Consider the following 15,254-nt stretch of genomic DNA (forward strand, 5'->3'; position numbering starts at 1 on the left):
CAATATTCTAAGTTCTGCTTTTTGCTTGCGTCAGGTTAGTGCGAGCATGATAACTTTTTATTTTCAAATCATAATACCAATGCAACCCGACGCGCAAAAAAAGTTTACTTCTATCACAATTAACGACCTAGTGAAAGCACAAAATAGCGCTCCACTCATAATCTGGTGCTAAGTAAATGCTAGATAGAATGATGCATTCAAGGAAACAATTAGTTTGAGAATAAAATATAGATATATTTTTGAAACTTTCAACAGATGTTAAATATTGACAAAATAAGTTTAACGTTTTAGAGTCTATAAAACAATGGGAGCTGCCATGTTGTAACTTAGGTTTCCTTCTCTGCTGTGGCCAATTAGGGACAGTTATAAATAAGTCACTGGAGTGTGCAGCCAATGGCTCTGTGGAATATAACAGTGGTTTGCACTTCCATTTCTAACAGGTTCTGAACAGCTTACAATTTCAGAATGGAATAACAGAAAAAAGGGGACAAAGTAAATAATAAAATTATATTGCAAAGTCTTTTATATATATACAATTTATCATTTTATTTTACTATATCAGTGTTTAATGTCCCTTAAAGGGAAACCAAGTTCATATTTTGATAGTAGAATCCAAAGATCCCGACACTCAGATAACCGGAGACATAGGTAAAATGTTAAAGGGACACTGTGCCCAAGTTTTTTCTTTTGTGATTCAGATAGAGCATGCAATTTTAAGCAACATTCTAATTTACTCCTATTATCAAATGTTCTTCATTCTCTTGGTATCTTTATTTGAAATGCAAGAATGTAAGTTTAGATGCCGGCCCATTTTTGGTGAATAACCTGGGTTATTCTTGCTGATTGGTGAATAAATTTATCCACCAATAAAAAGTGCTGTCCAGAGTCCTGAACCAAAAATAAGCTTAGATGCCTTCTTTTTCAAATAAAGATAGCAAGTGAACAAAGAAAAATTGATAATAGGAGTAAATTAGAAAGTTGCTTAAAATTGCATGCTCTTTCTGAATCATGAAAGAAAAAAATTGGGTTCAGTGTCCCTTTAAGCTTTATTTTCACACTATTAAAAGCAGAAAGGGCACATACACTGCACCATAAAAGCAAAAAAGAAAAACAAAGTAAGAGAGCCTAGACCCTCCTCATCCTCCCTACCCGTTAGTTGTTGCTTTTATATTTTGATAAGTTCTTATAGAATAAGAATTAATAATTTGCAAAGAAAGAATAACTTTACTTTTTTCTACTAATAGAAATATTTTGCAATAAACATTTGCATGATTTCTCTACTTATAAGTTATCTAGCAAAGTTTAGATCACACCTCTGATCATTTTAAGCAAAATATATGCTTTTATCTATTTTTGTAAGCAAATGTATTTTGCTTGCTATGGCATTTTGATGTATATATATATATATATATATATATATATATATATATATATATATATATATATATATATATATATATATAAATAAATAAATATAAATATATATATATATATATATATATATATATAAATAATTTTCATGGTAACACTACATCAGTACATTTGTACATCCCATAATTGTTCTGTATCTTCCAAAATATAGAGTTCAATTTACAAATTTCCTTTGATTTTCCTTCAAAGATAAAAGTCATTGTTTGAATGGTAAATGTTTTTGTGTAAGGTTGAATAATAATAAAAAAAAAAACATTAAAGCAATACATAGATCACAAATTAAATGAGCATGGGTGCATTTTATTTTGAAATAGATTTTTTGCAATACACTTCCGTTGGCAACAATGTTTCTAGTAAAAGTTATTACTAGGAATGGAATGCGCTGAAAGTGTGATTTGTTTAGTAGAATGAATAGTCCTGTGGACATTGGGTTTGGACAATCGAATGTTGATAATAATCAAAATCAATTAAAATAATCAAATTATCAAATTGGTAATCAAATGTTATTTGCGGCTTTTAAATGTTACTTTTGTCTTTGAATATCCACAATCGAAATTATGAATGTAACATTTGATTTAACAAATACTATTGAGAAGTTCAATAGTTAATGTAGTAGAGAATTTAGTAAATTGATACATAATAGTTACAAATATATACATTCAATATTGAATATTGCATAATTTAAATATTACATTTAAAGAGAGAATTAGAAACATTACAAATATATAGATTTGGATTGTTCAAATTTGAATATTGCATAATTCCTATCAAATTATTAGAAAAAATAAAATCGAATTTTACATTTAAAGAAAGCATTAGAAATACTATTACATTAAAGGGACGCTGAACCCAATTTTTTTTCTTTTGTGATTCAGATAGAGCATGCAATCTTAAGCAACTTTCTAATTTACTCCTTTTATCAAATTTTCTTCGTTATTTTGGTATCTTTATTTGAAAAAGAAGGCATCTAAGCTAAGGAGCAAGCCATTTTTTGGTTCAGGCCACTGGACAACACTTATTTATTAATGGGTTAATATAACCGCCAATCAGCAAGAACAACCCAGGTTGTTCAACAAAAATGGGCCGGCATCTAAACTTACATTCTTGCTTTTCAAATAAAGATACCAAGAAAATGAAGAAAATTTGATAATAGGAGTAAATTAGAAAGTTGCTTAAAATTGCATGTTCTATCTGAATAGGGTTCATTCTCAATTCGAAACCAACAGATGTGTTAAAATTTATTTAATTTTTAGAATATTGCAAAACATTCGCCCATCCCTAGTTATTACTGTTTTTTCTGCAGCATACACACATATGCTTTGAGGGCCTGTGCAGCAGTATTCAAACACCAGGCCTGCACAGAGAGGTGGCTATGATGTGTATTGCTTCTGAAGATGTAGTTTTCATTATACAAACCACTGATTAACTCTTTTCAAAGGTGCAGTGTTTGAATATTGGTGCACAGGCGCCTTCATAGGATATGTGCATTACTTTTACTACTATTTTTGGTAATGGAAGTATATTGCAAACATTCTTCTATTTCAAATTGTAATGCACTCATGTACTTTTCATTTTTGACCTTTCTATTTTTTTTTTAAATTAATTCAAAATGTATTCAACAAACATTACTCACGAACACTTTTAAATTTCTAAGCCAGACTGTTTTAATCCATCTGTAGTGAGGAAAATGAAACACTGAGTCCCGGTGTAGCCTAGATCCAAAAGTTTATTGGAAAAGAGCCAATTAAGAACAATAAGCTACTCCCCAATGCCTGACGTGTTTCGCACATGTACATGTACTTCATCAGAGACAATGCAACCTCACCTGCATTGGGACCTTAAATAGAGGATCAACCAATAGGTGACAAATTTCAATTAAGTGTCTAAAGTGTAATAGTGATTGGAGTAGTGAGTTGATTACATTTGGTGCTGACTTATATACTAGTGATCAAATCATTATATTGCTGTGCTTGGTAGAAAACAGGTTCCAGTAGAGGGGAAGGGTGCAGAATAATGATATATATGATGAACAAAATTAATATGTTAAATGGCCCAGTACATGATATCTGGCACAACTATGGGAAAATGAACAACAATAAAAACAACAGGTTTACAAAGTGGGATTAGTAAATGCATGTAATTGATAAATATTTTCATGTCTGCTTTGTTATGTTAAAGTATTCTCACTGGATAGAATAAAATCTAACTCAGCATTCTTCCAGATGCAAAAAAGTGGCAAAAAAGGGTTAGTTTATTTTGGGTTAACTAAGGGAAAAAAGGTTAGGAGGTTTAGATGCGAGTGGGTTATTTTACGGTGGAGGGCTGGCAGTTTAGGGGTTAATAGTGTGGTGCTTTATTTTGCAGTGGAGTGTGGCAGTTTAGGGATTAATAGTGTAGTGGGTTAGTTTGCCATGGGGGGCTGGTAGTTTAGGGGTTAAAAGTGTAGTGTGGACTGTGCGGTGGGCTATGTGGTGGTTTAAAGGTTATTAGAATAGGAGCTTATGATGATCGGGTTTCCGTGTGAGTACGGTGTTAGTTGTTTTCCCCAATAGTGTAATTTCGGCTTTTTGTGTTCATCATGCTAGCACTTTAGCAATAACTTTTTACTTTCAACTCGTAATACCAGCGCAACCTGATGAGCGCAAACTGTTTAGTTCTAGAACAGTTAGAGCTCAAGCGAAACCGCTAATTAGCGCTCCACTTGAAATCTAGCCCTATGTTGTTAACAACATTTTCACATGCAAATGTTATTTAGAGTGCTAAATGCCAATTTACCATTAATATCCACCATTACTAAATATAACTCTTAACCTGCTTGTGCATATTAAAATGAAGGATGCCAATTTAATGATGTTGCCATTTAGCAGTGTTGGGCCTATTCTCGGGTGCTTTAGGCATGCAGAATGCATTCACAGAAAGTAGCCAATTTCGTAAGAGCATAGCCCACACACAAATGTAAAACCAATATCAGTTTTAATACTTTTTTGCTATTTGTGAGGAGTATTAAGCAGCTCAAATTAAAGGGATATGAAACCAAAAATTTTCTTTTGTGATTCAAACAGAGCATACCATTTAAACAAAGTTCCACTTTACTTTTATTATCAAATTTACATTGTTCCCATGATATTCTGTGTTAAAGAGATACCTAGGTAGGCATCTGGAGCACTACATGACAGGAAATAGTATGTCATTCTTGCAAAACTGCTGCCATATAATGCTCCAGAAATGGGCAGGCTCCTAATCATACATTTCTGCTTTTCAACAAAAGATACCAAGAGAACAAGGACATATTGACAATTTAAGTTAATTAGAAAGCTGTTTAAAATAGCATGCTCTATATGAGCCGTGAAAGAAAAAATTTGGGTTTTGTATCGCTTTAAAGAAGTAGATACATATTACAAATCTGTGTAGGTAGTCATGAGTATAATGTAAAATTAGTTTCTGATGATATTAATTCTGAGATTTATTTTCATACCAATTGGATTATTCAGTCTGTTCCACATGAATGTACTAGCTTAAGCAATGGGACACAAAAATAAATAAGCTACAAGAGAAATAATATTGCCACACTAGTATAGAATACAGTTCAAATGTTGATAAATTAGTAAATGTAAGTGCTTCAAAGGAATACTGCAGGGAAATGTGTTTATACAGCAAATATGTTCCAAATCCAATGCTGAAATATATAATTAATTCAAATGCATAATAAAACAGAAAACAATCTTATACTACAGTAGCATTAACAAGAATTATTTCAACAATGAAAAAAGGCATGTACTGATCAAGAAAATATTACTTTCTTTTATGTCCTTACTGTTAGATGGAGTGTGGTATCATTGGGCCTCTCTGTCTAAATTAGTAATCCAATGGTCTTAAGTCAGCGGTGAGCTATTGTAACGTACTCGTGCACGATTTCCCCATAGGAATCAACGGGGAGAGCCATCTGAAAAAAAGTCTAACACCTGCCAAAAAGCAGCGTAAAACTCCTTAACGCAGCCCCATTGATTCCTATGGGGAAATAACATTTAAGTCTACACCTAACACCCTAACATGAACCCGAGTCTAAACACCCCTAATATTACACTTATTAACCCCTAATCTGCCACCCCCGACATTGCTGACACCTGCATTATATTATTAACCCCTAATCTGCCGCTCCGCACACCACCGCCAACTACATTATATGTATTAACCCCTAATCTGCTGCCCCCAACATCGCTGACACCTACTTTATATTTATTAACCCCTAATCTGCCTTCCCCAATGTCGCCGACACCTACATTAAATTTATTAACCCCTAATCTGCCACCCCCAACGTTGCCACCACAATATTAAAGTTATTAAACCCTAAACCTAAGTCTAACCCTAAACCACTAACCCACTAACTTAAATATAATTACAATAACTCTAAATAAATATCCCTATCATTAACTAAATTATTCCTATTTAAAACTACTTACCTATAAAATAAACCCTTAGATAGCTACAATATAACTAATAGTTACATTGTATCTAGTTTAGTTTTTTTTTATTTTACAGGCAAGTTTGTATTTATTTTAACTTGGTAGAATAGTTATTAAATAGTTATTAACTATTTAATAACTACCTAGCTAAAATAAATACAAAAGTACCTGTAAAATAAAACCTAATCTAAGTTACAATAACACATAACACTACACTATAATTAAATAAATTAACTAAATTAAATACAATTAAATAAATTACATACAATTAGCTAAAGTAAATTAAAGTACAAAAAAACAACTAAATTACAGAAAATAATAAACAAATTACAGATATTTAAACTAATTACACCTAATCTAATAGCCCTATTAAAATAATAAAAAAAAAAAACACAAAAAAAAAAAAAAAAACCAAGCCTAAACTAAACTACCAATAGCCCTTAAAAGGGCCTTTTGCAGGGCCTTGCCCCAAAGTAATCAGTTCTTTTACCTGAAAAAAAATACAAACAACCCCCCAAACAGTAAAACCCACCACCCACACAACCAACCCCCCAAATAAAATACTATCTAAAAAAACCTAAGCTCCCCATTGTTCTGAAAAGGGCATTTGGATGGGTATTTCCCTTAAAAGGACAGTTAGCTCTTTTGCCACCCAAAGTCCCTAACCTAGAAATAAAACCCACCCAATACACCTTTAAAAAAACCTAACACTAACCCCCTGAAGATCGACTTACCGGGAGACGTCTTCATCCAAGCCGGGCCAAAGTCCTCAACGAAGCCGTGAGAAGTCTTCATCCAAGCCGGCGAAGTGATTTTCCAGATGGGCAAACGTCTTCATCCAGACGACATCTTCTATCTTCATCCATCCAGTGCGGAGTGGGTCCATCTTCAAAACATCCGATGCAGAGCATCCTCTTCTGCCGACGGACTAACGACGAATGAAGGTACCTTTAAGTGACGTCATCCAAGATGGCGTCCCTTAGATTCCGATTAGCTGATAGAATTCTATCAGCCAATCAGAATTAAGGTAGAAAAAATCATATTGGCTGATGCAATTAGCCAATAGGATTGAAGTTCAATCCTATTGGCTGATCCAATCAGCCAATAGGATTGAGCTGACATTCTATCGGCTGTTCCAAATTATATTTAAGTTAGGGGGTGTTAGGTTTAGGGTTAGATTTAGGTTTGGGGGTTAATAACTTTAATATAGTGGCGGCAACATTGGTGGCGGCAGATTAGGGGTTAATAATATAATGTAGGTGTCGGCGACATTGGGGAAGGCAGATTAGGGGTTAATAGATATAATGTAGGTGTCGGCGATGTTGGGGGCAGCAGATTAGGGGTTCATAAATATAATGTAGGTGGCTGCAGATTAGGGGTTAAAATTTTTATTATAGTTTTTGCAATGCGGGAGGGCCTCGGTTTAGGAGTTAATAGGTAGTTTATGGGTGATTGTGTACTTTTTAGCACTTTAGTTATGAGTTTTATGCTACAACGTTGTAGTGTAAAACTCATAACTACTGACTTTTAATTGCATTAGAGATCTTGACAGGGTAGGGTGTACTGCCAGGGATAGGCAAGGTGCCTGTATACGGTCAGTGTTCGTGACTGGCCCTTGCAGTGTCCGCCACACGTTTTGTGGAGGGGAGGGAGAAGTAGGACAGATGAATGCTGGTCCTCACTCCTCCTTGACCCAAGCGGCGCCACGTTTATTAGTGGGAAAGTGAGGGAAGAATCAAGCTGCTTGCAGTCAACTAACCATGAGTGGTGACCCATCCCAATTTCTTGATCTGTGCGGAAGCGTGGTGCTGGTGTAGATAGAATACCGCTACCTACTCTTACAAACCTTATGTAACCAAGTAAGGCCTCGCTTCCATTGAGTTGTAATTCAGTTTGCGTGCACTCGCAAACCGTTAAATATGCTGTCGAAAGCAATATCGTTTAACGACTGTTTCCAATGGCGCGTTATACCTCAATATCGGCAGCTGGACTCCGGCTGCCGAAAAAATCTTCACGTCCCATAGAAAGTAATAGAAGCCGTTAATCGCTAAATTATATCAGGTTTCCAATGAAAGCGCAAACCGTTAATACACTGTCAGAGGCTGTCGATTCATTGAGAAATATTACCCCCAGCTCAACTAGGTGTAAAGGAGGAAAAACTAGCTTTTTGAGGCCTGTTTCTCATTGAAATTGCAAATTGCAAATCACAAAAAAATTATGAGTGTTTCAATGTACAAATAACATTATATATGCTACATTTATTTGTCCTATGTATAGGAATATTTGCACCCATGTTGTCATAGAAATTTCAATATGTATGTGCATATAAAAATATATGCAAGCACCACAATTATGGAACGACCTCCCGCACACTTTCAAACCTTCCCCATGCCTAATATCCTTTAAGAGATCCCTCTCTACATATCTCAAAACAGAATGCACCTGTCATTGTTGATTATATATTTCCTACCGGTTCTATGTTAAATTTTTGTGAATATATCGTGTATTATTATTGTTTTTTATTTTATTGTACCTATTGTGTCAATGCAATGTTTTGTGTACCCAGGACGTACTTGAAAACGAGAGAAATCTCAATGTATCCTTCCTGGTAAAATATTTTATAAATAAATAAAATATCTACCAATTCAAAATGAAAACTTTGCCCAGGGATGCTATATATAATCTCAATACATGTAGAAATATAATTTTATCTAATAATAATTTTCTCCTACATGTATATATGTATGATAATTGTATATATATATTTGACCTATATAAATCATATAATTTTAATAATTACTTTTAACTGTTATGATAAAGGCTGATATATTTAAATAGAAAAATATAATAATTACATTCAGTGTCTTTGAATTTCCGATATGTAACTACATATATATGTTGAAATTATAGTTCATATCAAAAATAAAAGTCATGAGTAAGTATATACTTTCAAACTGTTCATTAAATTAAGGATTAGATGAGATGAAGATAAGCCCTCCCCCCCCATGTTATTCATTGCAATCACCAGTTTCACATATGTTAACAAGCAACACACAGCTATAAAAAAAAACACCACACCTAGCCTAACCTCAGAACAGATATTTCAAAATGCAGGGTGAGAGAGAAGCTGACAATGCTGAAGTTAGACAGCGTAGGCCTGACATCCCCAGAGTGAGGCTGGATATAGAAACCCTGAATGAGCAGCAGGTGTTTGAAAGTTTCAGGCTCAACAGGGAGAAAATATATCAGTTATATGCCCTGTTGCAAGATAGGCTGGAAAGCCAGGGCTATTCAAGCAGGGCTGTCCCTGGAATGACCAAACTACTAGGGGCACTTCATTTTTTGGCTTCTGGATCCTTTCAGGTGACAGGGGGCATTGTAACTGGGGTGCATAAGTCCACTCTTTCTAAGCATCTTTCAAAAGTTATTGATGGACTTTATGATAATTGCAGAAAATTTATTTTTTTCCCCACATCACCCAGAGGTTGGCGTGATGTTAAGAGGGACTTTTTTCTTTTAGGTGGCATACCCAATGTCCTTGGGGCCATTGACTGCACTCATATTGCCCTAAGACCCCCTGTGCGCAGGGAGATAATATTTAGAAATCGGAAACACTTCCACTCCTTAAATGTGCAGATTATATGTGATGCAAACATGCGTATATTAAATGTCGTGGCAGGGTTCCCAGGAAGTAGCCATAATGCCTACATCCTCAGGAATTCTGGTGTGTGGAGATTGTTTGAGACAAATCAAATGCCTGAAGGACATCTCCTCGGTAAGTGTTTATGTATATATTATGATGCCTTCATGTGTTCAATATTTTGACATTTTATTGTTTCATTGCTTTATAATCCTTTATGTATGTGTCTAAGGGGGTGAAATTGATTAAATAAATAAATTGTTAATCATTTAAAAGATATATATTAACTATGTCATAGTAAGACATATGCATAACATTATTTTATGTCATACATTGCTTTATTGAAAGATGTGTGTTTATATATCTATATATATATATATATATAGTGTATATCTATGCATTCATATTTCAGCCGATTCTGCATATCCTCTTAAAAAATGGATTTGGACACCATTGAAAGAGAACCAGGTTGTTGGGCCTGCTGAATTAAGGTAAAATATATATTGATTTTCTGCTCTTGTGTGTCAGAAATATTGATTGTGCCTTGCAAAATGCTAGCTATAATCTGTATAAAAGTAGGACCAGTACACACTTCATAGGAATGTCCCTTTAAATCACTCTTGGGTGAATGTAGGTGCAAACCTGGAGGACCTCGTTTTCCAAAGTCCCAGTAAATGTAATGAAATAGAACACACAGGTAGCACTCTATGTGGAGCAACAGCACCTTTATTGAGCAACGTTTCGGGGCTCCTGCCCCTTTATTAAGCTATATATCTGTGTTTGTGCACATACATGTGTTGCTTGATTATCTCGTGTGTGTGTGTATATATCACTATCACAGACATAACAATGTTGTACTGAGTGCCTTTAAAGGGACAGTCAAAATACAAATCATCTATTATCAGTGAAGCATTTATAAATCTCTCTGCTTGAATATAAATATATTTATATATATAAAAAGGTTTAAATATTTATAAGATCAAACCAGGAATGTAGTTAGCTCATTAGTATTTGATTTGTCTTCACATTATATATTATAATCATATTTCTTGTTCTTTTAATACAGATATAATGAAGCACATATCCGAACACGTGCTATAATAGAACGACTGTTTGGTGTTCTAAAAATGCGCTTTCGCTGCCTGGACAGATCAGGGGGGATCTCCAATTCAGTCCGGAAAAAGCTATAAAAATCATAGTGGCATGTTGCTGTCTACACAACATGGCACAGGAGCATGGGATGTTGAACGACTTACTTCCAACACCACAGCCCCCAGGTGAAATCTTTGAGCATGATGTAATTAATCATCCTCAACCCCTCAATGCCCATTTGGAGAGATCTGCAACTATTCAAGATTTCTTTTCAGGTATTTTTATAGTATTGTAATGAGACCTTTTAGTTATTTATGATTATGTTTTTTAATAATACACATTTGTTTCTTTTAATGTTTTACAGATTGAAGATTCTCAAAAATGGAATACCACTCCCCTCCCTCTCTCTTCATCCCTATATTTACCACATTTTCCCTAAATAAATGTGTACTTTACTCAAATATAGTCATGGTGAATGTTTCTTTATTTCCAGCTATGTACTAATCAATGCATTCATCTTATGATTTATGTATAACATAATTATCTAAAATATCATTTTAATTATATTCCAAATATTACTTTGTTCTCTTGTTATAATTATTTAAAGAGCAGCTATGCACTCCTGGTTAATAAAAATGAGTACATGGGTGAACCAATGACAGACAGGATATATACTGTATGTTGGCAACAATAAACAGCTCCAACATAGGTTCTATGCTGCTCCTGATCTTACCTAAATAAAACTATAATCAAAGGATACTAAGAATATTAAGCAATATAAAGAATATAAATATATTAGATTTGCTTGTAAATATATATGTTTTAGCAAAATAATGGAATTTATGTCACTTTAAAAAAAAAAAAAGGAAGAGTGTGTTCACAATAAAACATTAATGAACCAGATAAATCATTCAATTCCAATCAACTTACATATGTACTCATAATCAATTTAATTTTTTTATGTTTCTTATTTCAATCATGTATTTAACTTTAGGAGCCATTCCATTTAATGTTCATCACCTGTGGTGCACTTGCTGATTGTTGCCTACATTTAGACAACAATCATCAAGCGCTCCCCATGTGCAGATTCAAAATGGGTAGATTCCTAAGCTAACATTCCTGTTTTAGTAAATTACAGATGATAATGAAGTTAAATAGATTATAGGATTACATATTTAAGTATATAAATACTGCATGCTCTAATTCATGAGTTTTATTTTGAATAGGCTATCCCTTTAAGAAATATATCAGATGCTTATTTCAAAGAGACAAATCCAGATATAATATAATCCTTAAAATAAAGATACATTATCAATACATACAATCCCCTGAGATTGCACACTTGAATGGCATGGTTACCTCATAGAAAATAATATAGAAAAATAAGTCAAAGGAAATAATTTTTTTATCATGAAGATGAGTTTTATTATTACAGATTTACCCTCATTCAAATGTAATTTTCAATGTGAAAATCATATTTATTCAATACAAAACGATGACACATTAAAGTTATAATGTGTCATAGTACTAATATTTATAAAATATATGTAATGTCATGTCTGCTAAAGCAGATAATACATTTGCAATATTTAGACTATTAACCAAAATACATAAGTGCTTAATATTACATACTTCAAGAGATATGAAGTATTGTCTTTAACATGGAGTTATTGAAACAATTTAAAAGTGCATTGTGCATTGGTCCCAGGGAGAGTCTGTGTCTGTTCATATGATGTCAATTAAAATGTATTAATCACCTCTATATCATGGCAATCACATATATGTTGTGTATACACCAGTGCATAAAAATATCATAAACATACATTTATCTAATTATTCTAAATATTGAATAATAATCTTGACAAAAAGGAGTGCATTAGTCATGATAGGTATTAGTCTTGATAGGTGTATATTTCAGATATTACATTCCACATAGGACTATAAGAATGAATGCAAGGTATTTGGCCATATCAACAGGAAGGAGTATTTACTTTTCAACTCTTCTATAACTGTATAACCCTTATTAGCTTCATCTGAAGGAGCAAACAACATATGCTTGTGGAATATAAATCATAACATTTACACATGTCACGTTGACTAATGTTAGATAGCATATACTGTATAAATTTCAGACACGTATCCCCAAGTATTCTTAAACGGCATAATATCCTCAATAAAAGGACACATAAATTTATCAACAATGTACACCTGCATATTAATTGACATCATGTGAAATAAAAATGAATAAAGCTGTTCATTTTTAGCAGATAAACAGCTATTAGAATAATATTAAGATATATGTTCAAATTTGGATTTGAAAAATGGATGCATATTTATGAGATGAAAATCGCACTTAAAAAAGTGCTTTAGTGCAAAAATTAGATATGATATATCTTGTGTGGAAAAAAAAGAATATTAATTAATTCTTGCAGCGGGATTTTGACTTTGGAGGAGAGGTACTTAGGGGGGCAGTGTGGCGTCTTGTGCGACGGCCACCAGCTGAATGTGAGGCTAATAACCGGGATTCAGGGTCCTGCAGGGAGATGACAGAGGATGCAAGGGAGGATGGAGTTTGGGGCCTATCCGCGAGCCTCTCCACTGCCTCTGCCAGGCGGAACGAGTGAGGCATTATGGATGTCCATTTGGCTCTGTATCCTTCTCAAATCCTGCTGCTGCTGGAGCCTGGACAGCCTAAGCTCTCTATGTATGAGCCTCAGTAGATCATCCTGCTGGGACTGTGCCGGACCCTGTTGTACAGTTGGTGTCTCAGGAACTAATAATTGGCTGGTTCCAGGGCTGTCTCTCCGTATTGGTGACTGAGAGGTTGTCTGTGATGGCACTGTTGGCAATACATTGGTGGGTGCAGTGGGTGGTGGTGTGGATTCCTGTTGTGCCATAGGAGTGGGAGGCATATAGTACAGATGATGCAGATCTGTATGCTGCTGTGGTGGGTGCATCATCTGCTGCTGAGGATAATGATGTCGTGGTGGGTGCATCATCTGCTGCTGAGGAGGATGTTGTGGGGGGTGCATCATCTGCTGCTGAGGAGGATGTTATGGGGGGTGCATCATCTGCTGCTGAGGAGGATGTTGTGGGGGGTGCATCATCTGCTGCGGTGGGTGCAGCTGTGGGGGCTGTGCCATTTGTTGCTGCGAAGTATGCATGAACTGCTATTGTTGAGGAGGATGAGTCTGCTGGGGTTCAGAACCCAAAACATGAAATGTTGTCTCCGAGGTAGATGGAGAAGGGCATGATACATCCTCCACCTCATATGCCCTAGGCTGCTGCATATCATCTTCTAAGAGGCTGATATAGGAGGTAGTGTCACCATAGATATTCTCATCCTCCTCAGTGAATGTAGGAACATCCTGCTGTGGTGTTGGTGCAGCTTCATACTCCTCCTGTTCGGAACCTACAAATAAATTTACGGTATGTTTACATTATCTATCTAATAGAATATATTACTTTGTAGCATAACAATACAGACTATTATATTCCATATTTATGTGTATATATGTACACACACACACACACACACACATACATACACACACACACACACACACACACATACACATACACACACACATACACACACACACACATACACACACACACATACACACACACACACACATACACACACACACACACATACACACACACATACACACACACACACATACACACACACACATACACACATATACACACACACACATATAGTGTGTTTGGGATAAAATCCAAGCATATATGACCATAACTGATGAATCTTTATAGACTGTGTCTTAAAGGAACATTGTTAAAGGGACACTGTACCCAAATATTTTCTTTTGTGCTTCAGATAGAGCATGCAATTTTAATCAACTTTCGGATTTACTCCTATTTTCAAATGTTCTTTATTCTCTTGGTATCTTTATTTGAAATGCAAGAATGTAAGTTTAGATGGCGGGCCATTTTTGGTGAACAACCGAGGTTGTCCTTGCTGATTGGTGGATAAATGCATCCACCAATCAAAAACTGCTGTCCAGAGTTCTGAACTTAGAAAAAAAGCTTAGATGCCTTCTTTTTCATATAAAGATAGCTAGAGAACGAAGAGAAATTGATAATAGTAGTAAATTAGGAAGTTGCTTAAAATTGCATGCTGCATCTGATTCACAAAATAATAAATTTGGGTACAGTGTCCCTTTAAGGACAATGACACATGATTTATATGAAATGCTTAATATTCTTGGATATTATATAATCAATATTCTTGCTTGTCGGAGCAGATATACAATACAGAGTGCTTGCTGAACATATTAAATACAACTATGTAAATTTAGATTCATAGCTAAACACAGATGGGTATTTATGATATACAACATATATACATCACATATATGGTTATATTTAATATTGAATATTCACCTTCATACACCTCTTCAGGGGGCACAGAGGTGTCCATTGTCCCCTTACATCCGTGAACAGATTCATCCGAGATGACATTGGACAGCATCTCCTCCCATGACCTTAGGTGTATTCTCTTGCTAGGACCACCACCTGTCCCACGTGCATATTTGGCCTGCTGTGCCAGCTTAGCTTTGGTTTCCCTCCTGCAGTCATGATAGCGGTGTTTAATGCTGGCA

General features: G+C 34.8%; 1 protein-coding gene across 1 annotated transcript; it reads left to right on the forward strand.

Annotated features, from left to right (window-relative positions):
• The first annotated feature begins 9,548 nt into the window (after nucleotides 1-9,548).
• On the forward strand, nucleotides 9,549-10,836 carry LOC128661584 (putative nuclease HARBI1). Its single transcript, XM_053715823.1, has 3 exons — nucleotides 9,549-9,669; nucleotides 9,947-10,025; nucleotides 10,601-10,836. The coding sequence occupies exons 1-3, from the start codon at nucleotides 9,549-9,551 to the stop codon at nucleotides 10,722-10,724; spliced, it is 324 nt and encodes a 107-aa protein (XP_053571798.1). The 3' UTR covers nucleotides 10,725-10,836.
• Nucleotides 10,837-15,254: the final 4,418 nt, after the last annotated feature.

Source organism: Bombina bombina, chromosome 5, assembly GCF_027579735.1.
Source record: "Bombina bombina isolate aBomBom1 chromosome 5, aBomBom1.pri, whole genome shotgun sequence".
NCBI classification, from domain to species: Eukaryota; Metazoa; Chordata; class Amphibia; order Anura; family Bombinatoridae; genus Bombina; species Bombina bombina.

Bases quoted from the DNA above. Each gene is read 5' to 3' on its own strand.
- LOC128661584 (XM_053715823.1), top strand. From the start codon at position 9,549: ATGCGTATATTAAATGTCGTGGCAGGGTTCCCAGGAAGTAGCCATAAT. The intron at 9,670-9,946 runs GTAAGTGTTTAT...TTCATATTTCAG, and splicing joins GCCTGAAGGACATCTCCTCG to CCGATTCTGCATATCCTCTT. The intron at 10,026-10,600 runs GTAAAATATATA...CTTTTAATACAG, and splicing joins GTTGGGCCTGCTGAATTAAG to ATATAATGAAGCACATATCC.